Genomic DNA, 23,995 nt, shown 5'->3' with positions numbered 1-23,995 from the left:
TTTCACGAATTTCTACTACTCCGTTATATATACGACGTCCTAGATAACTCAATTGAAAACATTCCATTAGGACATCGTATGACTATTGTTAATTTGCGTTTGACTATGGAGTCAGTATTACCACCACGAAGTAAGCCAAATCTTGGCACTCATACTGACACGCCCACTCTGGTTTTGTGACCCCTTCATGACACATCATCAACCAATCAAACCTTGTAAACAGTCCTATTAATGCCCCTCGGAAAAATAGTCCGAATAAATGTTTTTCACATTCTTCTGATGTTTAGCGTGTCTACAAAAAAAATCATAATGATGTCACTTTGGCATCATTGAGGGTTTTGAGAAATCCAAGATGGCTGACAAGTTGGTTTTCAATAATAAGCTAAGTGTGTGTATTTTCTTTTCACTTTATATACGTTTTTTGAACCGGTGAGTCCATATTTAATCATTAGTTAATTGGATAACTAGAATGGTTTGTGAATGGGACAAGCCTATATTAAGGAGTATTTCTACTGTTTAACAATGTTAAACAAGAAGCGAAATGTTACTAAACAACTTTTGTTTTTAACTTCAAACAAATAATAACAGAAGATTACGAGTCCTTCATGTAAAATATATAAAACTTGAGAAATCTTGACCAGTATACCTACCTGTCGTGTATATAAAGATAAAGCATTTGCCAAAAATGACAATATCGGATCCAACTTAACCACTGTATTTGCTTCAGGTTTGTATCGGCATCTACAATGTCATTGGGTGTTTATCATGTTTGTAAAATGATATTTTCATAAGCACACAGTGAAGGTGTTCAAAATATCACGTATATCCGATATGTCTCAGAGCATCGTCCATTTCAAAAACAGATACCTTGTATAAGTGTTTTCAAATTTTGGCTGTTACCCGCTAACATGTATCAAATAAAAGATCTCGTTCGCGCGATCGCTTCAAAGTAAATTCAACAGAGACCATTTTACTTCTGGAATATTATCAGAGCGATTTCACGTTCGCGCACTTGGTTTACACACCGTTTAACTATGCATGGTTAGTGTGGAGATTATAACGGGAATTTGATAAACAGATTGTTTACTAGTTGTATTTACTAGTGGCGACTTTTCATTCCTGGCAATCTCGTGATCGTGCCAATGACTGTAGCGTGTATAACCATTTTGTAAGAGATGTGTTACCTCAGCTGACAGTTTGGATGAATAAAGCGGGACTATCTGTCATGGATTAATACGCATTCCACTGGAACGAAACCGTCATCTTCACGTGCAAGGACAGCACAATATCACTCACACCATGGAAGTAAAATCTGTCTTTTGCCTCCGTGTTCACACAAAGACGGTGTTTGAGTTCAGTAGGGTATTTATCAATAATCTAAAACTACTGATGAGATCAGTGGTCTACTCATTTGACAACAGGCAGTGGACATGTCAAAGGTGATATTCATATCAAATGAGTCATGGGAGTCCACTGGTAACTGTTGCATGTAATAACATGGAGCACGGTTCTTCTAGTAACCGTGCTTGGACCTATTACAAACCTAGTACAAACCGAAAACACTATGAATTAAATTCCCCCTAGGAGAAAAAAACAACAAACTCATAAATGGCAGGAAAATAAAATATTTAAGTACTGTAAAATATTGCAAAAAAAGTAGCTCAAACTTTCAACATAGAATTACGCAGGGAAAACAAAATTCATCAGACTTGTTACGATAAAAAACAAGGAAATATTGTTAAACAGTTGATAATAGAAAGACTGTAGACATTGCATTGCAGAACATAGCTCAAAGTTGTACATAATTAGGAAATGCAAAAACAAAATGTCTTTAAGATTTGTACAAAGTCAAGGCATATTAAAGTAAATATGAAATGTTGTAAATGGCAGTGACAAGAATTCCCCACAAGCCAGGATGGGAATATTAAGGTAGGTCAATTAGGCCAAAACCAAATTTAAAACACAACACCTTTGCTTTATTTTTATCCCAAATAAATAACCATGGTATTTTCTACGAAAATGTATTTCATAACAGGAACTAACAAAACAAATGTTTAGTCCACCAAATTAAAATAATTTATTGTTGACACTATAAGGTATTCTGTAATAATTGTATTATTATACCTTTCTTTCCTTGGTCATAGGTTAGAGAAATGACAACCCGAAATAATGTGTGACTAAAACGTGCAAATTCCGAGTGATGTCGTTACATACTAGTAGTACATGTACGTCATTTGAGGTAGCGAGACTATTATTTGTGTTGAAATTTACGATTTTCACATTTATTTATTAATTGATGAAATGCACTATAAACTTTCATATGATAAAGTCAACATAACAAAGAATGTCATGTAAGTTGGTTAAAATGTAGATTTTCTGAAGAGAAGCAAAGCAGCCTCAGTAATGTTTGCCAAAATCAACAACACAGGTTTAACCTGTGTAGTCTGGTTCCCTGCCCAAGTTTTCACCGCCGAGGGCTCAAAGAAAAACAAGGTCAGGTACGGGCCGACATCTTGGTCAGATTTCTGGCCAAAATGGATGACAGTCACATGATGGTCACATGGTCACTTCGCAACAAACAAAATGGCTGCCTCCACTGTGACATGTACGCCGGTCAAGATAAGTAATTCATCTCAAGTGTGTTTTGTTTGTAGTACAGTGGGGACACGAACAAAAAAAATCCACGAAGGTACCGGGAAACATAACTTGAAGTTGTTGTTGTCGAAATATGGCGAAGTAGAGGTGATTGAGGGTTTGATTTGTAGGAATTGTGAACGCCATTTGTTGACACTAGATCGTCAGGTGAATGAATTTCGAGAGAAATGCCAAACTTCGAGCAGACTAAATTCGAATGTGAAGCGATGTGCGAGATCTCCATTGGTTGCTGAAGGAAAAAGCTTTAAGAAACACTCCAATTTGTCAAGTTGTAAGATCACCGAAATCACTGACAGTGTTGAAATAAGATGTGCAGAAGAATGTCCAACTCCATGTTTGTTTACATTTACGGGGAGCGTGACATAAAACTGTCGTCTTCACGGCAACAAAACAGCAGGTGGCCTGGTTGCGTCAGATTTCTTGAACGCGCTCGTAGTTTGTTTTAAAATTGGGTCAAGTCTCAGACTAGTACGACACCTTTACTCTAATCTCGGGAAAACGATATATTTATTCAGTTACCGGTGATACACACTTCGAACCCAGTTTTAAAACGTTGAAAAATTATTCAAACAAATCGACCACTTCGGAAACATATTTTCTATATTTATTCAATCAATTGGCCCACCCCCAAAAATATTTATTTTTACATGGCCGAATTGATTGAGTTTTTACGGTACAATGTAATTCCCAGGGGACACTTAATTATAATAACTTATTTTGGTGAATATTTGTTCATCCAAACAATTCATATTTCTCTTTTCAAAAAAATTTGATTTTATATATAATGGTCAGCACATTTTGTGTGGCAAAACCCCATCACAAATATGGGTTCCAGGTCTTCAAGCGAGTCAGATTCCAGGGTTTTAGTGGTCCTATGCTATGTTATGCCACCATAAATAGTCTTTAACCCCTATGCTTATCTGATATCACATATTTAGTGTAATGTTTCTAATGGCACTAAATTTCCTCTATGATATACTCGACCTCAGAAAATAAATTTACAAGTAATTTGTGTACCATATGTGTATTTGCTACATTAGAAGCGCACCTAAACCAAAATTTGAATTGTTTGTATACTGTAGTGTTAGAGTATCAATTATTTTTGCCAGACAGACCTTGACATGTAGTTAAGAGCATGCGCTTCTAATGTAACAAATACAGTACATCTAAGTATGAGTGAGTGGTCATGTTCACTGGATTTATAAATTAGAAACTGCAACATTTATGCGCATCACAGCCATAGAGTGCCATGTAAAAATCAAAATGTTATTGGCCCAAATGACACTAATACTGTGACACTGATTTAAATGCATCAGCAATTTTACAAATGTGGGCTTCATAGTGTGACAATTTCCAGGGTTACATCTTTCCACCACTGTGAATATTACATATGCAAGTAAGACAGCACAATGTTTTTTTTAAGTTAAAGATAATCATTTATTATATACATGTTTCACTGCAAGTTTGGTACATACCACATAAAATATTTGTAAATAAACATCCCTGTCTCATCAACTTAGTAATTGTGTCATTGGTATTTTTCGACCCAAAGAAAGCTTCAAAAGGGCTCCCACATATTGTGAACAATCGTATTGGACAGACATCAAGAAATGTGTGCAGAGTTGCATGAACCTAATTGCACATTGCACAAGAGTTGTTACAAGAGTGAGGTTGACTTGATTGCATTAACAAACAAGTCATGCACAGCACAGTCCTTGTGAATTACCAACTTGTATGCTGTGTATCAGCACTTAGATATGCATATGTATAGAAATTAATTGCTGCAGGCTGGCATATCCAAATTATATATACATTTGTAAAACAAGCAGTCTATCGGTTGATACAGCTCTGCTGTATTGTGAAATGTACCAGCTTAACACATTTGAAATATAGCTGCAAGCAGCGATCAACTAGTTTCGAACCTATGGCAGCATTGGTACAGGGCTGTAATACACCAAATTTAGTTCAAGGGGTCTTGAAAAAAACTATATCACACCACCCTCTTCTCCCCCTCCAAATATAAGTCCCTTTAAAAACTTTAAAACATTCGATTGGGACCCTTACTCATCACACCAATTTTGGTTCAAATCGGTCACATGGCCTTGGAGTTAAATGAATTCATACCCCCCCCCAAAAAAAAAAAAAAACTGCTATTAGGACACCCGCAGAGGTACTCTTTGTCATCACACCAAATTTGGTCCAAATCGGTCAAGGGGTTTTGGAGTAAAACGCAAATATATAAAAATCACACCCCCCCCCCCTCCCCTCAAAATTGACCCTCTCAGAAAAGTAACACCATTATAACATTCACTAGGAGACTCTTTGTCACAACACCAAAATTGGTCAAGGAGTCTTGGAGTAAAACGCAAATATATAAAAATCACACCCCCCCCTCCCCTCAAAATTGACCCTCTCAGAAAAGTAACACCATTATAACATTCACTAGGAGACTCTTTGTCACAACACCAAAATTGGTCAAGGAGTCTTGGAGTAAAACGCAAATATATATAAACCACCCTCCGCCCCCTCAAAAATGCCCCTCTCAGAAAAGTAACATCATTGTAACATTCATTGAGGGACTTTGTCATCACACCAAATTTGGTCCAAATCGGTCAAGGTGTCTAGAAGTAAGATGCAAATATATAATGTCTAATCCTTAAATTTGGTACAAATACGTTCAGTTGCTCATGAGACAATTCAAACTAAGTAACAAAAACCATATGAGAATTAGCTGGTTAATTCCCAAAACTGATAAACTGATAAGCTCCAGGGATTTTAATGGAAATACCATGAACAGTTTTTTTTAAATAAAGGATATCCTGGTAGATCAAAGCAAAAACATATTTCCTCTCACAGGATAGTGACATAAGTTTTTCCTTCTGATTATCTAAGCAATAGACCCCTTTCATAAATCTAGCATAGTTCCTCTCTAAATACACAGGAAACCTCATCCTTGAACTCTACAAAATATAAAAATACTAATTATTTCACAACCAAGGGAGTTTATTAGCTTTCAAAAGGACCGTCTGCACTGTACACTCTATGGTAAAAACACACTGCTAAGCATTCATTACCTACTGGCCTCACTCTGAGTTAAGGTCAACGGTTAATGAGTGAGGGTGCTTGATTTATGAAAGGGGTCTATGTGCCATGAATTTATTGCTGTGAATCCTGTGCATCCAGGATATCAAATGGTCTAGCCCTAATCTAAATTGCAGTTGAGAGCAAGCATACAAATTGATATATATATATAGGACTTCAAGACACACAGATTCAAAACTTAGGTGAAATATATTGTCAAAGTAAGGTGTATCACTGAAAACTGAGGGGGATTATGAACACTAAGGCACAGCGCTTAATTGATGTGTGTGATAAAATGTATCATACAAACACACATTTTTTTTCATGAACTAGAAATCATTGTCAAAGAGTATTGGACATCCAGTTGAAAACAGTATTGTTTTATCAATGTGTTGCATGCCATTGTTTGAGCTCCCAATCAGTATATACATTGACAATATATAGAGTATCACTACATGCTAACAATAAGTGAGTTGCCATATTAAGGATAAATTAAATAAATTGTCTTTGGTCACTTTATTGAATATACGTAACAGTACTCCATCAACACATCCAACAAAGTGATCAACTTTCAGAATTTATCCTTATTTTTACAGCATGAAACCCTGCTCTAACAAAATGTCTCACTATTGTTTTGAATATGCATGTCTTGAAGCACCCATATATACATATATATTAAGTTGTATGCTTTCAACTGGAAGCAAACACATGAGCAAATAACATTTCCTCTCAGTTTCCAGTGAAAATTTGAGGTACATAACTATAAAGATTCTCCTCTTTCTACACTTGCAAAATAAGAGAAATTATATTATCAACATATTGATCCTCCAAATAAAAATCAGAAATCAAAAACTTGTGATTGGAGTATCTTGTATATTTTGAAGATATCTTCTCCGCCAAAGATGGTGTCAATCCTGTGACAACTGAAGGAGAAGGTGCATTACAGATGTTATTTTCAGCTTCAAAATACTGTAATAACACATCACATATTACCTGTGCTTTGTGATCATCAAAATCACTTTCATCAGCATCTGACTGTACATCAGATTCTGCTCCTGATGGCTGCTAACAGCCATCAGTTTCAGCTGGCTGCTAACAGCCCGCAACAATAGGATCTGATGTACAGCCTGATGATAATGAAACTGAACAATCACAGATGGTACAGTCACACAATAGCTTGTAATTGTCACAGCACTGATGTTTAATGATATAGTCCTTGGGAAATTCCTGACCAAAATGTGAGGCTAGTGACACTCTACGACATTCATCTGTTGTACAGTATTTCCTCATTTCCTCAGTCATGCCTTTCACATTGTGTGCTATGTCAGATGCGTTGTAGTACAAAATAGCCTCAGATTCTTCCCCATCTCTCCCACATCTGCCAACTTCCTGAATGTATGCTAATGAACAAATGAGAATTGTATTTAACATTTAAGTAGCTTCACTACAAGTTACAAAAATAGTGCAATATGGTACTGGACTGTATTTGCTGTATTACTAGAGCATATGCATAGGTAAATGACATGATAATATATCTCTATACAGTACAGGAAAAGTTTAGTTTATTGTACACTTCTATTGAAGATGCACTTCTCATATTGAGCAAATGCGTATTTTCATGAGTTCTCTTGGGTGACTGACATCAATTGTTATATCCATTCTATGATGTAACCTGTGGCATTTCATCATAAAATAACTTTCCTAGCCATCATCGTCATCCAATAACTACACTCATGACAGGATTACAGGATTATTGGGACTTCAGATTCTCTTGAACCAACCAATTGCTTGTGGTCATTAAATAATCAAAACAAATAAAACATTCAAAATGTTGGCAACACTTACAAGCAGTATAATAATAAGATCATGCACACAATAAAGGAACTTGGTTTTACACATTGTATGTCAAATATGTACAATGCGCTCTGAAAATTCATGAATTTTGTGCGTAACATTGCATTACTACATTTAGACTGAACTACATGCATTTTAACATACTTTCCATTGTTCTTGGTACACCAGCATGGATAATTCGCCTGACTTGTTTTGGATCTGCACCCATCCCATATGCCTCAGTTGCAAATAACAATCTGATACCACAATTCATGGTCTGCATGCCATCGATCACCTCTTTCTTCATCTGCTTAATGATAAAAGTATGATATATAAATTGTCAATATGCAAGTTGATATGAAATAGCCAAATGGCTCAAGTTAATTGTTGTGGCAAAGGTAATGTAACAGAATATCATATGATAGTTAAATGACAGAGGTGCATTTATAGTAAAAAAAATGCACAAATTATTAATATACAGAACAGTATACAACAAATTTTGATGGCTTATCTGTTCTTGTGTTGGAGATAAACATCTAATATAGCAAATACAGTTAAAGGGGCACAGTCGCTATATCTTTTATACAAATTTGGCTTAAGTGTAAAGTGAACTGCATTCACCAATTTGATAAAGAACACACACTTATCACGTGTCTGATCTTTCAGTGTGTCATTTGATGAGGCAACAGCCACATTGTTTACCTAAATGTTATAGACAAAGCTGCTTATAAACCTGGAACAAATGATTTATATATATAACAATTAACAAATAAATATTCACTTTATTTTTTTATTGGTAAAACCAGCAGAGGACCAATTTGTTATTTACTATACAACAACAACAACAATAACATACCATACCATACAGAATATGGAAAACAATCGTTAAACAGTAGAAGTCATATCCAAGTTAGTATTTATAGTTAACAAAATAACTTAAATTTACCTTGTTAGTGCATGAGGCATGGAATTGAGCCACCAGACCAGATATATCATCTATATCACTGTCAAAAGTTGGCATTAAGGACAATTCGTGAGCAAATCCACACCATTTAAGTGATGAGAAAACAATTGTTCGTGGAAAACATTCCTGTTTACTGCGCAATTCATCAATAAGTGGTTTGAAGATCTCCTTAAAAGACTCTTCAATTCTGTTGTTTGGAAGTCTTTTTGTCACATGGAACATTATGTTTGGTCTATCTATGCTGGCAGCGATAATAACAGGATTGGTAAGCAGAAGATGTGATGATATTTCTTGCTGTGTTCTTTTCGTACCGGTGGCCATAGGTCTTTCAGATTTCGATATTCCGGACGGAAATCACTTCCCCATTGTACTACACAGTGTGCTTCGTCAACAACAATATGAGATACCTTGTGTTGCCAAATGTCGCCACGAAATACGGCGAAGAGTTTATTGGTCATTATGTGTTCTGGGTGAGACAGTATATACAAATACTCACAACTAATGAAACTGGACAAACTACAGTCAAACTCCGGATTTAACCGCACTGACCTTGCGCCGAGTCTACGAGACTGTTCTTCTATAATAGCATTCAATGGCGAGATCAAGATCACTGTCCTGGGACTGTGTGAAGCTGACATGTAGGGAAGGCACTCAAAAATCAGTGATTTTCCATAACCGGTAGGCAACAAGCCTATACAATCACTATCAGTGGATGCCTTCAAACAATCAACTTGCTTTGGTCTTAAATATGTGTAACATGAATGACTGTTTGCGTTTACATGTGCTAAAGCAATCTTTGTTTTCATAACAAACTCCATGTCCATGGAAGCCGCCATGTTGAATTGTCTCAGTGACGAATCAGATGTTCCGTACGTAACTACCAATAACCGCCTTGGATGTAATACCCCGTACCTGACCCTTTTCTAAAACCGCCCTCAGCGTTGAAATGGGGCAGGGAACCAGACTATAACCTGTGTGCCTATAAGTTTCAAAGATTAACTCAAACAATGCAATGTTTATTCACCACCACTTGTTATGTTGATACTTGCATCCCATTTGTTCCATTGAACGCAAACAATTAATAGGAAATGGGGCTCTTCCATATTGAGACAGAGTTCAGTCAAAAAAACTAAGGCGAAAATATGACCTTCATGATTATTTTTTCTCGCTGCCCACTATTCGGGATGAAAGGTCCGTCATACTAGACTCTCTAATCACATACACACACACACACACACACGACTGTAAGTATTACAAAGTCCTGAGAAGTATGAATGTTCACACTCGGAAATCAGACTATGGTACTATCTATAGTCATAGACATGTTAGTACGTCCATGCTATCGTAGCCTGAGCCCTGAACAATCGATGCAATTTTTCAAAACTAATTGAAGTTCTGGGAGTGTCTTTTGTACACCTGATTGCGCTGTGACTGCTCGAGCCTTGTGTTTACGTTGCCGACTGCTTGATTGTTTCGTGGTCTTAACTGAATTAACTACTGCCCGTCTGCATTTGGGGGTCTTGCACCATGGACGTACTAGAGTCCATGCTTGCACTCATTCGCCATCTCATGTAATCCATAATGTTAGGATGTGTTATCAGTAGCAATCTGACACACAATGAGTGTTTACAAACACTTGAGTTGTTGGTCTTCGCCCCTGTTTGTTTCACAGATTAGCATTTGCATATGAATGTGTCAGACACAAGGTCACACAGCCACTAAAAAAATTATTGATTTTGGTGTTCTCATCTGCCGATTTTTTCGAATTATAGTTATCCTATTTCTTTATTTTTTCCAATAGCCTTATACATTTGGATGTCCCTACACATGAGTTTATTTTTGTCAAAATACAAGGTCTTTAACAAAAAATAACGTATACTTATTGTCGTCGGATTAACATCAATTTTTCACAGCTTTAAGGTGACAAGAAGAGGAACTTGAATGTGTCCAGACAAACTATTTCGTGCATTTCGTGTTGTGTTTTGACTTGGGGCATGGAGCTAAATAAAACAAATTAAATTCAGCACACTACTTTTCAAAACGCGTTGCTTGAATAAACCTGACAAGACACATACAATTTACCAGACTATTGAACAACTACGAGAAGTAAAAAAATAATTCTCATCACCAGCATATGTGCGTAATTATTTTTTTACAGAAAAAGTCATTTTTTACCTTTACAGATACGGGCATGACAAACACACTTTTGAAAAGCTTGAAGTCTGGCGATTCCAAAAATATATACTTTCCTGGATCTTTTTGTAGCCATTTATTCACAATTAAAAGATGAAAACAAGTATGCAAATAATAGTCTCGCTACCTTAAACACGTCCGTATTTTTTTTACGGCTGAATGATATTGTTTTTGCAGTCGCATGTATGATTTTATTCAAATAGTTAGGTGGACATTGTTTTCTTGCTCTTTGATATCAAAACATATGTATTTATTGTGATAATGGGACTAGGATGTGTAATATTTTTGCTAACTCTGAATAGTGTTCTGATGTGTGTGGATCCACAATCCCATAATACTGTCTACCTTCATATAAATAAATATTTGATGTAATAGTACCAAGCACCATAATATAGCTATAATGAATGACTTTAAAATGCAACAGAAAGTCATTAACTCTATAACCTAATAAGTGTGGTGTAGCTTTCGACTCAATGGTATACTTGTTGGTATCCCGGAAACCTTACGATAAATTTATCGTTCAATGTTGTGATAATATAAATGGCCCTGAAACTATGTCGTTATCTTTATCATATCTCTAAATGCACTCGTTGATCATTACAGACACCACTGCTGAGTGTTTTAAATCATTTCCCAGAGACAATAAGAATAACTGTCTTCAGACAAAACTCCAAGTAAAATAAATTCGCAAAATCATCTCCAAGAAAAATTGAGATAACAAGTCATGCATGTTAGTTATCGAATTTAAAATGCATAGTTTTGTTTATAGTAATATAGCTGGAACATAAACATGTCAGGAATATGATTATTATGATTGTTTAACATTAAAATGATTGACATTTGTATCTGATCGTCAAACGAGTATTGAGAGATATTGCTCTGGAACAGCATTAATTAAAACAAAATCAGCCATTTTGAATACATGTATAATGAATATATGAAATTTGAACATAGTCAGTCAAAGCATGTCAGAGATATGGCACTTGAACCACATTCATTAAAACAAAATGGCCGCCAGTTTACAGCATTTCTAAGATACAGGTTCGGATGCATGGACGGAACACGGACGCACGGAGGTCAAAACACAAGTCTCCGTTTTCGAACTGCGTCTGAACGGACTAATTAATCAACCAAAAAAGTGTACTCTCCATAATAAATTCGCAACTATGCAGAGAATGTGATTGGTCTCTGACAACTTATTTTATGCAAACACTCTTAACATTTCCAACTTGTGTACATCTCAAATTAATCACCAGTTGTTTGCAAATTATAATAAATTATATGAATTGACTGAATATATTGTATGGGATTAATCCCCTACTTATAATAAATAATAAATGTGACACCGTCTGACCTATCACCAATATAGTTAGCATATCACTCTCTACTGATCTTTACCTAGGCATACTCATGTACTCATACTTATTACATGCTAGGAAACTACTGTTCAGAATCCAACCTCACATTTATTTCTGAGATCATTGAAAAAATTGTACATTTAAGGAGTATTACAGTAGTAAAAATGCCCTCATTGCATTCAGAAAAAATGTTGATATGTTACCTATGTTACCGATAAATATACATTACATGTTTGAACTAATCCGTGACATTTTTAAGCAGGGTATCATTGCTATGGGTGACTGAATATTAGAATATTTCCGCTGCCAGTTTACTATAGGCGAATTGCATTCAGTCACAGGCACAAGTAATCAAAGCATCGCTAGACTGTTGTATTGTGTTTACTTTCTGTATGTGTATATATGATTCACATAGACAGAAAATAAAATGTACATGTCTAAATACCAAAGTGAAAAATAGCAGAAGATATATGTAGTCATAGACTTAGTCGATTTTTTGTTTTTTGATTAATTTTGGTTATTTTGTTATTTACAGGTAATCTGCTCTCAAAATTGGACAGGTTTGTAGAATTGTCTGTCAAATGAAGTTGGGTACCTGTCTAAAATGTGAGGTGCCAATCAGACACATTTTCGAAAGTGATTTTACATCGATGCATTCCAATTCTGCCATTTCATGATTTGTCATGTTAGCTATTACGACAACCATGGATTTGTTTAAATTCACTTTTAGTTTATGGTCTACGCCTGTTTTGCAGTCATACCCAATTGTACCGCCTTTCAATCAGTCGGGGAAGACAATGGTCCAAAACTTTAAAAAAAAAGTATTTTGATTAGTTGTTGAGACTCTCCTGGTGTACAATACAGAAACAAATGGTTGTTCAGGATTGACAGTTTGCTCGATTTTAGCTGTTTTTTATTGGCTTTTCAAACTGCGTTCCAAACACATACAAATACATGGTACAGTAATTCACGTCTTAGCAATATAGAAAGTTCCGTGATGTAGCTTCACCCACGAATAAGTGGAAATCCCTTCTTAATAATGATTCAACCCCAATGGCATCGTAATCGTAATTGTTTATACAATTTGTGTTGTTAGTCCCCGTTCGGACGTAGTCCGAAAACGGGGACTTATGTTTTGCCCTGTGTGCGTCCGTCCGTCCGTCCGTCCGTCCGTGATCACCTGTATCTCGAACATGCATGGACCGATTAAGTTCAAACTTCACTCAAACTTCACACATTATATGGGACATATGCACATGCATTTTTTTCATGATCCGATTAACGATAGACGAATAGCGGCCATTTTAATCTCAGTTATGCATGGACGGATTTTGTTCAAATTTGGTACATACATTAAACATAATAGGACCTTGATGCACGTCATTTTTTTTTTTGGATCGGGTTAGAAATGGTCGACTGGCGGCCATTTTGTTTTAAAGAATTCAGTTCTGGATCCGTATCTGAGACATGCTTGGATTGATCGAGTTCAAACTTCACACACACAAGGTACATCATGTCACAAATATGTATGTGCATTTGTTTCATGATCTCATTAACGATAGCCAAATGGTGGCCGCTTTAAGACTGAAAATGCATTGAAATCGCACATTTTCACCATTCCGGACCCGGATTTCAGTTATGCATGGACGGATTTCGTTCAAATTTGGTACATACATTAAACATAATAGGACCTTGATGCACGTCATTTTTTTTTTCCGATCAAGTTCGAAATGGCCGACTGGCGGCCATTTTGTTTTAAAGAATTCAGTTCTGGATCCGTATCCGAAACATGTCTGGATTGATCAAGTTCAAACTTCACACACACAACGTACATCATGTCAAAAATATGTATGTGCATTTGTTTCATGATCTCATTAACGATAGCCAAATGGCGGTCGCTTTAAGGCCGAAAATGCATCAAAATCGCACATTTTCACCATTTCGGACCCGGATCTCAGTTATGCATGGACGGATTTTGTTCAAATTTGGTACATACATTAAACATAATAGGACCTTGATGCACGTCTTTTTTTTTTCGGATCAAGTTCGAAATGGCCGACTGGCGGCCATTTTGTTAAAGAATTCAGTTCTGGATTCGTATTCAAGACATGTCTGGATTGATCAAGTTCAAACTTCACACACACATGGTACATCATGTCACAAATGATATGTGCATTTGTTTCATGATCCGCTTAACAATAGCTGAATGATGGCCATTTTAAGGCCAAAAATGCATCAAAATCACGTATTTTCACAATTCCGGAACCGGATCTCAGTCATGCATGGATGGATTTTGTTCAGATTTAGTACAATGTGTTGTACATATGCAGGTGCATTTCGGTCATGATCTGCTTTGAATGTATATGTCACTCAAATATGAACGGAGCGGGGACGTGTCATTGACAATGACTTGTTTAGTAAAAGTCAATACCGGGGTAATATGCATATGTCATCAATGATATATCTTGTGACAAATTAGAACAATTTGAATTTATCACAAGTTACACTATAATCATACAGTATTAATACAAACAAGTTTATCAAAATATGTACATTGTTCAATCAATTATGAATGCAAAATGTGATCTATATGCTGTAAAAATAAAGTGATCAAAATACACAGACTGCTTAAATGTGGACATACCACTAGTTAACTGCATTATTTTAATTCATGTTATCACATGTACATTGACATTAACAGCAAATCGTTTCAGGCTACCCCAGAACAGCTGATGTATAATTATATCATATTCCTGTCGTTTTATATAACATGTAATGTTATGGTGTTCTATTAGAATCGTATTGATATTGTTTTAGTAAATGTTGATCTGCTTGTGATATTTCCATCTTTTTTCTTATAGAGAAACTGGCATGCCACCTTGGCAAGCTGATTTATGTAAAGCTATAATTGTAGTTACAATCAATTTACTTAGCTCCAAAGACACTACTGGTGAGATACCATCTAAAACTGATGCCTCAAATGCAGTGATTTCTGATAGGAATGCATCAACGTTTGGAACGGTGACTCTTTCTTCTGGTTCTCCTGAGACTGAAACATCAAAATAATTTGCATTATCACCACAGTCTGGGTGAAATGCCCTGATTTTGTTGAGAGATATTTTGCCTTTTGATCCGATGATTTCAAAATTGGTGCCACTGGATGCAATACAGCTTGCCGATATGCAGCCATGTCTGCTATTGCTAAATTGCAATATGCAATGGCAAGTACCATCAACACCACTGAAAATAAAAATAGTAAAATGTTACATTCATTCATTCATTCATTCGCTCATTCACTCATTCATTCATTCACTGTCAAACATTAGGCACATCTGCATTGTATGCATGCTAGCAAATCATTAACAATTATCCAAATACTCTCAGTGCATCTTTATCATTATTAATATTTATAAATTCACAATTCCAACTGAAATAAGAGGTTTCTGTTGGTCGATTGAAGAATATTGGAACATTTTCAAATGACATGTGCACTTCCCATGTTGATTGGCTGGTTGGATTCTGCAAATGAAATTTATAAGTGACACATCTAACCTTTTTGTTTCACATTTCATGGCTGTGACAGTCTGTGGACTTTCACCCAATAGTGCTATCATCAAACTTATAGGGTAGCAGCCAAGATTCCACAGTGAACCACCGTCATGTTCACGACTGTACATTATATTGTCTTCTTGATCAACTTTGAAACAAAATGACCCCGTCATATACTGCAGAGCACCAATGCAGCCTACATTTGTATGTGTCAAAAAAAATTGAATCATTTAAATTCGCATAATTTATTGAGAGACAATTGACTGTGTATGTGTGTTGTGCATAGTAATACTTACATAAATGACAGTATAATGTATGTGTTAATGACATTTTCACAGACAACAGTGTACAGAGAAGATATTTTAGATGCATTATCGCAGTTGTAGAGAAAATAAACTGCAGTGTTGCATTTTAAAACGTGTAATCAAGATGATCAATATCGGAAAAGTCTTGGTCAACTTCACAACCATTCTTCCGAGACGACATAACTGTGTACATTATTCATTCATTACGAAGCTGTGTCAGCATCATATTACTTTTTTGTTAAAAAATGAACGAAATTGCGAAAAACAAAAAAGACTGCATTTTATTGAAATTATTTTCTCATTTACCTGATGTAATCTTCTCTTTAATTGCTTTGAACTGTGGATGATGAATGTGTACAAAGCCTTCCACAATCAGGACATTATGTTCTTTGGCAACTTTCTGTAATTTATCAACATCAGATATCTGCAGAAAAGCAACACAAATCATTCAAGACATGCAAGTACACCATACAATCTAGAATTCTACATTAATTAAAATAAATCAGTAGCATATGTGCTACATACTCTGGCAAATTTGCCAGTAAGTATGGAATATTGCTGGACAAACAAATGTGTGAACAAATCTATATCATCATATAAAATAGTGACCATTAATTTAACCTAACATAATAATATACACAACTTTCATTGAATGTTTTTCATGAACGATTTAGTACGACATTCTTAATTCAGAGGGCAAATTATAAAAAGTGGGACTGAAAAATGTACACAAGAAAGTGTTTAAATAGAGTAATTTGAATATTGTAATTAAACCGGTGAATGAAATACATGTGTATCAAGTCTTTTATGCTGATTGACGCATGGACCACTGATAGAAAGCATATTCTCATTTTTGCCAAGGAAATACGCTCTTTGAAAAAACCTTGTCCCTTAAATATACTTTAGTCATTAGATGTATCTCACACCTCGTCGTACATTTTCAAATAAATTGGGCAGTGGTCGTGCTCTGCATGCGCGAAATATGGTTCTTATATGAAGTAAGATGGCGATTGTGACTGTTGTGCAGACCGACAAGTATAAACTAAGATGTTACCAAGCTTTAACTAGGGAATCTTTGGTGAATGGTAATGGTAATGGACTGAGTAATATCATAGGCACGCGTTCTACCCAGTAAAAGAGCGCATTGGATTGTGGGAAAAATCAATATTTATCAATACAAATGTCGAACATGCGCGGCGTGACGACTACTGCTTATATACTAGTAACCAGATGTAGTGATGCAGGTCATTTGAGTATTGAAGACACATTAAAAATTAATTCAAAATTACTTGTGCATGAGATATTGATGGAAAAGCTGAAAACTAATTATGTAAATCAGGTAACTAATATGAACAGAACAGAACAAAAAAATTATGAATTATGCTAATTAGAGAATTAATATGAACATATTTTAACCCAAAATTACCGGTAATCAGGCCTGTCTATTGTCCTAAAGCATTTATGTACCAAATTTTATTCAAATGTGATGATCAGTAATTGAGATATCAGTGTTAATTAATTATATTAATTAGGTGATTAATAAGCATAAATATTTACCAAAAACTAATTGGGTTTCTGCATAGTTCTCTTTAAAAGTTTCATTAAAATCCAATTTGTGGTTGTTTATATATCAGTGGAACATTATGCAAATTAGGTAATTAATATTCAATTAAAACTAATCAGGTCTCTGCATAATTTTAGATCTATGTAGCAAGTCTCATTGAAATATGATAATTACTACTTGATATATCAAAAGCTGAAATTAATTAATTATGCAAATTAGGTAATTAATATGTACTCATATTACCCTAAAAACTATCAGGTCTGTGCAGTGTCCTATGACATCTATGTACCAAATTTCATTGAAATGTGATGATTACTACTTGAAATATCAAACCCGGAAAATTAATTAATTATGCAAATTAGGTAATTAATATGTACTCATATTACCCTAAAAACTATCAGGTCTGTGCAGTGTCCTATGACATCTATGTACCGAGTGTCATTGAAATGTGATGATTACTACTTGAAATATCAAAAGCTGAAAATTAATTAATTATGCAAATTAGCTAATTAATATATATACTGATACTACCCTAAAAACTATCAGGTCTGTGCAGTGTCCTATGACATCTATGTACCAAATTTTATTGAAATATGATGATTACTACTTGAAATATCAAAAGCTGAAAATTAATTAATTATGCAAATTAGATAATTAATATGTACTCATATTACCCTAAAAACTATCAGGTTTGTGCAGTGTCCTGTAGAATCTATGTACCAAGTTTCATTGAAATGTGACAATTACTACTTGAAATATCAAAAGCTGAAAATTAATTAATTATGCTAATTAGGTAATTACTATCTACTGATATTACCCTAAAAACTATGAGGTTTGTGCAGTGTCCTATGACATCTATGTACCAAGTTTTATTGAAATGTGATGATCAGTACTTGAGATATCAGTGGAAAAGCCAAAAATTGATTAATCATTATGCAAATTAGGTAATTAATATTGGACAGATTTTTACCCAAAACTAATCAAATCTGTGCATTAGTTTGGAGCATCTGTGTGCCAAGTTTCATCAAAGTCCAATGAGTGGTTCTTTAGATATCAGTGGAACAGTCACGATACAGCTAAAAATCAGCTAATTATTATGCAAATTAGGTAATTAATATGCCCATGCATATTTTTACTAAAACCTAATCAAATCTGCGCATTGGCCCAGAGTATCTATGCACCAAGTTTCATCAAAAACTGATGTATGGTTCTTGAGATATCAGTGACACACACACACACACACACACACACACACACACGCGCACGCGCACGCGCACGCACACGCGCACGCACACGCACACGCACACGCACACGCACACTTGTATTGCAATATGTTCCGAGGACTTCATTGGATTAACTTTTAATATAGTTGAATTAACTTTTAATATAGTTGCGATATGAACTCGATTAAAACGCGTTCCTATAAAGGGTTGCGTTTTAATTGGAGTTTAATTAAACTCAATTACAATGCAATACAATGGAGAATTGCATTTTAATTAGGTTTAATTAAACAAGAGTTGAATATCCCGTGACTGCACATAGAAATGTTTGCGAAGCTTAGGTTTAGTATCGGGGTAAGGTATGGTACAATTATATTAATATTAATATAACGTGAACCATACCTTCCCCCGATACTAAACCTAAGCTACGCAAAACGTATTAATAATCGAATTAACTATTAATATAAATTATGTTTTCCGAGGACTATGAAAAAGGTCCTCGGAAGGTGTGTATGTCCTCGGAAGTAGCCATATATATGTATTTTTGTCCTCGCAACATATAGCAATCCAAGTACACATACAGACACACAAACTGCAAAGACTCACTTTTTGTGCTTCGCACACGGGAGTCAAAAACTTTATTTAAATTCACTTAAACTAAATTTTAAATGTTTCAGATTCACATTGTAACAGAAACGAAATATAATATTACATTCAATAATAGATAGTGCATGACAAACGAGGAAAGTAACTCTTTTTCTATCCTAGAAAATATATTGCTTGGTACTTAGTCAAATTACTTGCCCTCTCCCCTCCCGTTGTGTATTCAAAAATATCCATGTTTTTCACTGCACTAAGAAATCGGTATATGAAATATTCTGATTGGCACTATAGGCCAGGGCGAGTCGGATCTTTCTGACATAGCGTTTTATATAGAGTTTATTCTATGTCAGAATATTGTGAGATTTTAATTAACATTGTGTTGTTTTGTAAATTAAATTTGTGATGCGAGAGACTGAGTGCTGTTTTGCGTTATAAATGTTTGTTTCAAAGCTATTAGTTTGTGTTTCAAGAAATTGTTTTGTTTGGTAAAATAAAATTATGTCATGAGAAGTCAGACATTGAACTATTTACCTTTGTTGTTATAGGTTTCTCCACAATACAATGTTTCCCTTGCTCTGCTGCCCTCACAGCCCATTCAGCATGCAATGAATTCGGCAATGGAATATAAACTGCATTTATTTCACTATCGGTCAATAAGTCGTCATAACTACCATACACTTTCGGTATATTCCACATCTTTGCTGCACTTTCAGCCTTTTCAATACTTCGACTCGCAATTGCTGTAACCTGACTTCTTGGAGATTTCAGTAGCTGGGGGATAAATCTGTTGTTGATGTTGGCTGTTGATAAAACTCCCCACCTCAACATTCTGTAACTGATTATATATTATAATATATTACATCGACATGGTCTCCTCAAAATCCCATATGTATCGTACTGGAACAAATGATCTATGGACGTAGTTCCCCGTAGAATGGGCAGTGGCAACCCATATATTTCACCGAAATTCATTGGTGATTTACCAACGCCACAATGGTAATATTATGTTAAAAAAATTATGGTGGTTACAATAATCTTATTTACCTGGTGTACTCGTAGCCGAGTTTTGACGTGGTCCAGGGAATGAGATCCAGGACAACAGAATATCTGCATGTGTACAGGTCAATATGACGTTGGCGTTGGCTTTTGATTCAGATTCGCATTCGATTCACCTACATTTGTTTTCATAAATTCAATAGGTATTTATAAATCAATTTAAGAACATTGGGAAGATAAAACAACCATTCTTACAATCACTAATCTCATTCCATTCAAGACAGTTAAACTTGTTTTATAAGACGTGTTGTTTTACCAATAATAATGTTAAAATAAGCTAGTTGTGTAAGGAGGCAACTGAATACAAACAATGCGGGACGTTTGTTTATTTGAAATTCGAATACGCGCTGCGTGACGACCGCCGCCTCTTAAATGTTTTCAAACCGTTCAATACTTCTCTTATGGAAAGGCCTATACGCAATAGATACGCGATAGGTACGCGATAGATACTCAATGGACATTTTGTACTCGGCAGCAGCACGCAAGAAAACCCAGGAAACTTGACTTATTCAACTAACGTCGGGCAAATGATCACCTGCGCTCGAGCACAAACGCCCATATTCGGTCAGTAATATATAAAATTGAAGATGCTACACTGCGAACAATCATAGACAAAAATGACAATAAGCTGAGAGAGTGAAACTAGATGCATTTAAGGATATATACAAAAGACAAACCGAAGCCCAGGCGAACTAAACTTAATTGTATTTACTAATGTTTTGAACAGATTTTAATAGCAAAAGTTCTCCTGACCACATGCCTTACTATGTTCAAGAGATTTAATTTCACTTTTTACAGACTTGTATTTTCATAATGTACTGATATGTTCAATATGCAAATTAAAATTATTAAAAAGATGATTTTGTATGTTTTTGCATGAGCTCTTGGGTACCGATCATGCATATGATTTTACTTACACTAAATGGATCCTGGGACCTATACGCCAGAGGTACCAGATATATTTAAGCTATACAAGAGAGGTACCCAACAGAACCAATGAAATTAAAGCGGACCAGTCTGTTGGTAGAAGTATTTTCATGGCCTGTTAAACAAACCAATCTCACCTGTAACTGAATTCAAAAAAGTTGTAATTAGGAACCTAGAACTACACGATGAGCACTGTGACCAGTGTGTTGATAATGTGCCACTTGATTTAAATGCAAATATAACTATGTTAGAAATTGAGAAAGCGATTAGAAGTTTGGCAAATAACAAGGCTCCGGGTCACAATGGCCTTGTAATAGAACCACAAACATAGCTGGACACACATTGGTCCTGTCTTATTGCTTCTATTCAATAACATACTCTCCAGCTACAACTTTCCATTAACCCGGTGTAAAGCCATTATCTCACCACTACATAGAAAGGTGATCGTTCTGATGTCAACAATTACAGGGGCATCTCCCTTCTATCAGTAACAAGCAAGATTCTAACAAAAATCCTAAATTCACTGGTGTCGTAAGAATTGTATATTATCTGAAGCGCAATTGCGCAATGTGGTTTTCGGCGAGGCTACAGTACAAGTGACAATATTTTCACACTCCAAGCCATGGCAGCAAAATATTTAACGAAGAAAAAGGGGCGCTTTTATTGTATTTTTATTGATTTCGCTAAGGCGTTTGACTCGATTCAACACGATTTTCTGTTGTCGAAACTAATCAATTAAGGGATTCATGGCAAATTCTTGTCGGTTATCCGCTCAATGTACAGTAAGTTGCAATCTTGTGTTATTTTATCTGGTGGTCTCACTGAATATTTTAAATGCACTATCGGGACACGACACTGCTTAGCCCTATATTGTTTACTATTTGTATCCATGATCTCGTCACGGTTTCATACACTAGTACTGTTGGATGTGAGGGTGTTTGCATTGACAACGATCTTCACAACCTTAATATCTTGATGTACGCGGATGACGTAGCCGTGGGTTCTGATATGCCTATACATACCCAACGACAAATAAATAAAGTACACCAATTTTGTTCTCACTGGGGTCTAACTCTAAACCTAAACAACACACAGATAATTGTTTTTCGCAGGGGTGGTTATCTAAAACAAGGTGAAAATGGTTCTATCGCGATCATAAAATTAAAATCGTCCCTCAGTACAAGTATCTTGGTGTATTATTTTCATCCAGATTAAGTTGGAATCCGACAAAATTAAACCAATCAGCACAGGGTAAAAAAGCAATGTTTCAACTTAAAGTATTGATTCGAAAACTTTGTGGTATGACCACATCGGATTCATTCAAATTATTTGATTCCATCATTATGCCAATCTTATTATATGGTAGTGAAATCTGGGGTCACGAGAACGCTCCTCAAATTGAACAAGTTCAGAATCAATTTAAATTTGTAAATTTCTACTCGGTGTAAGTAATAACTCAAGCGATTTATCAGCTGTTGGCGAATGTGGTCGTTTTCCTCTCTATGTTATTTACTTTAAAAGATGCACTAGCTACTGGCTGAGATTATTACAAATGGACGGTAATAGATATCCTCATAAATGTTATTTAATGTTAAAAAGATTATCCGAACAACGTGTTATAACATCGGTAACTTGAAATTGGGCTTTTAATGTAAAAATTTTGCTATTTCGCTTTGGATTCGGTCATGTATGGCTGAACCAAGGTGTAGGCTCGAAAAGTGTGTTTCTTTCACAGTTCACACAGAGAATAAAAGATTGTGCGAAACAAGTATGGCACGACGACACTGCTTCTTCCCCCAAACTCCGTTCCTATCTCGATTTTAAGTCGTCACTTGAACAAGAAAAATATCCATGTATCCATGTTTTCAAATTCAGAGCTGCATTGTCAAGGTTACGTTGTTCTTTCTCACAGCGTATTGAAAAGGGAAGACATGAAAATGTTCCCCTCGATAATAGATTGTGTGAATATTGTGTTGAACGCAATCAACTTTATGTTGAAGACGAATATCATTTTATAGTTATTTGCCATCGTTATCAACGTATTAGAGTAGATTTTTTGCCTGTATGGTTTTGCACCAACCCCACTTACAACAACGTTATCTCGCTCATGAGTTCAAGAAACGATGTAATTTTAAATCAGTTAGCGAGTTATGTTTATTTTGCCATGAAATGCAGAACTTGGATGATTTTTGTTTGTTTTTCTATTGTTGCAATTGTTAAGTGAAACTGTATTTGCTCTTTGGGCCAATGGCATTTTGCTTTGCAAATATACTACTACCCAACAGAACCTGGGACCTATAAGCGTGGATGAGTACCTGGCAGATCCTGGTACCTATACGCGGGGATGAGTACCTGGCAGATCCTGGTACCTATACGCGGGGATGAGTACCTGGCAGATCCTGGTACCTATACGCGGGGATGAGTACCTGGCAGATCCTGGTACCTATACGCGGGGATGAGTACCTGGCAGATCCTGGTACCTATACGCGGGGATGAGTACCTGGCAGATCCTGGTACCTATACGCGGGGATGAGTACCTGGCAGATCCTGGTACCTATAAGCGTGGATGAGTACCTGGCAGATCCTGGTACCTATAAGCGGGGATGAGTACCTGGCAGATCCTGGTACCTATACGCGGGGATGAGTACCTGGCAGATCCTGGTACCTATAAGCGTGGATGAGTACCT

General features: G+C 35.7%; 1 protein-coding gene and 1 pseudogene across 2 annotated transcripts; both read right to left on the bottom strand.

The window, feature by feature from the left end:
- Positions 1-6,516: 6,516 nt before the first annotated feature.
- Positions 6,517-9,447, bottom strand: LOC146735428 (uncharacterized; annotated as a pseudogene).
- Positions 9,448-14,712: 5,265 nt separating this feature from the next.
- On the bottom strand, positions 14,713-20,456 carry LOC100367257 (uncharacterized). 2 transcript variants are annotated; one of them, XM_002732907.4, is made up of 5 exons: positions 20,370-20,456; positions 19,857-20,160; positions 16,245-16,362; positions 15,637-15,829; positions 14,713-15,324 (listed from the first exon to the last, which is right to left on the bottom strand). In XM_002732907.4, exons 2-5 carry the CDS (start codon positions 20,151-20,153, stop codon positions 14,940-14,942), a joined length of 993 nt encoding a protein of 330 aa, XP_002732953.1. In that variant the 5' UTR covers positions 20,154-20,160; positions 20,370-20,456; the 3' UTR covers positions 14,713-14,939. The 2 variants fall into 2 exon arrangements, with proteins under 2 accessions (XP_002732953.1, XP_077863838.1); XM_078007712.2 differs by having other exon boundaries at positions 19,857-20,154; positions 20,370-20,405.
- Positions 20,457-23,995: the final 3,539 nt, after the last annotated feature.

The sequence above is a fragment of the Saccoglossus kowalevskii genome, chromosome 12, assembly GCF_978046115.1.
Source record: "Saccoglossus kowalevskii chromosome 12, keSacKowa6.1, whole genome shotgun sequence".
Taxonomy (NCBI): domain Eukaryota; kingdom Metazoa; phylum Hemichordata; class Enteropneusta; family Harrimaniidae; genus Saccoglossus; species Saccoglossus kowalevskii.
The sequence above is the reverse complement of the archived record's forward strand: the minus strand, read 5'-3'. Positions and strand labels throughout refer to the sequence as shown.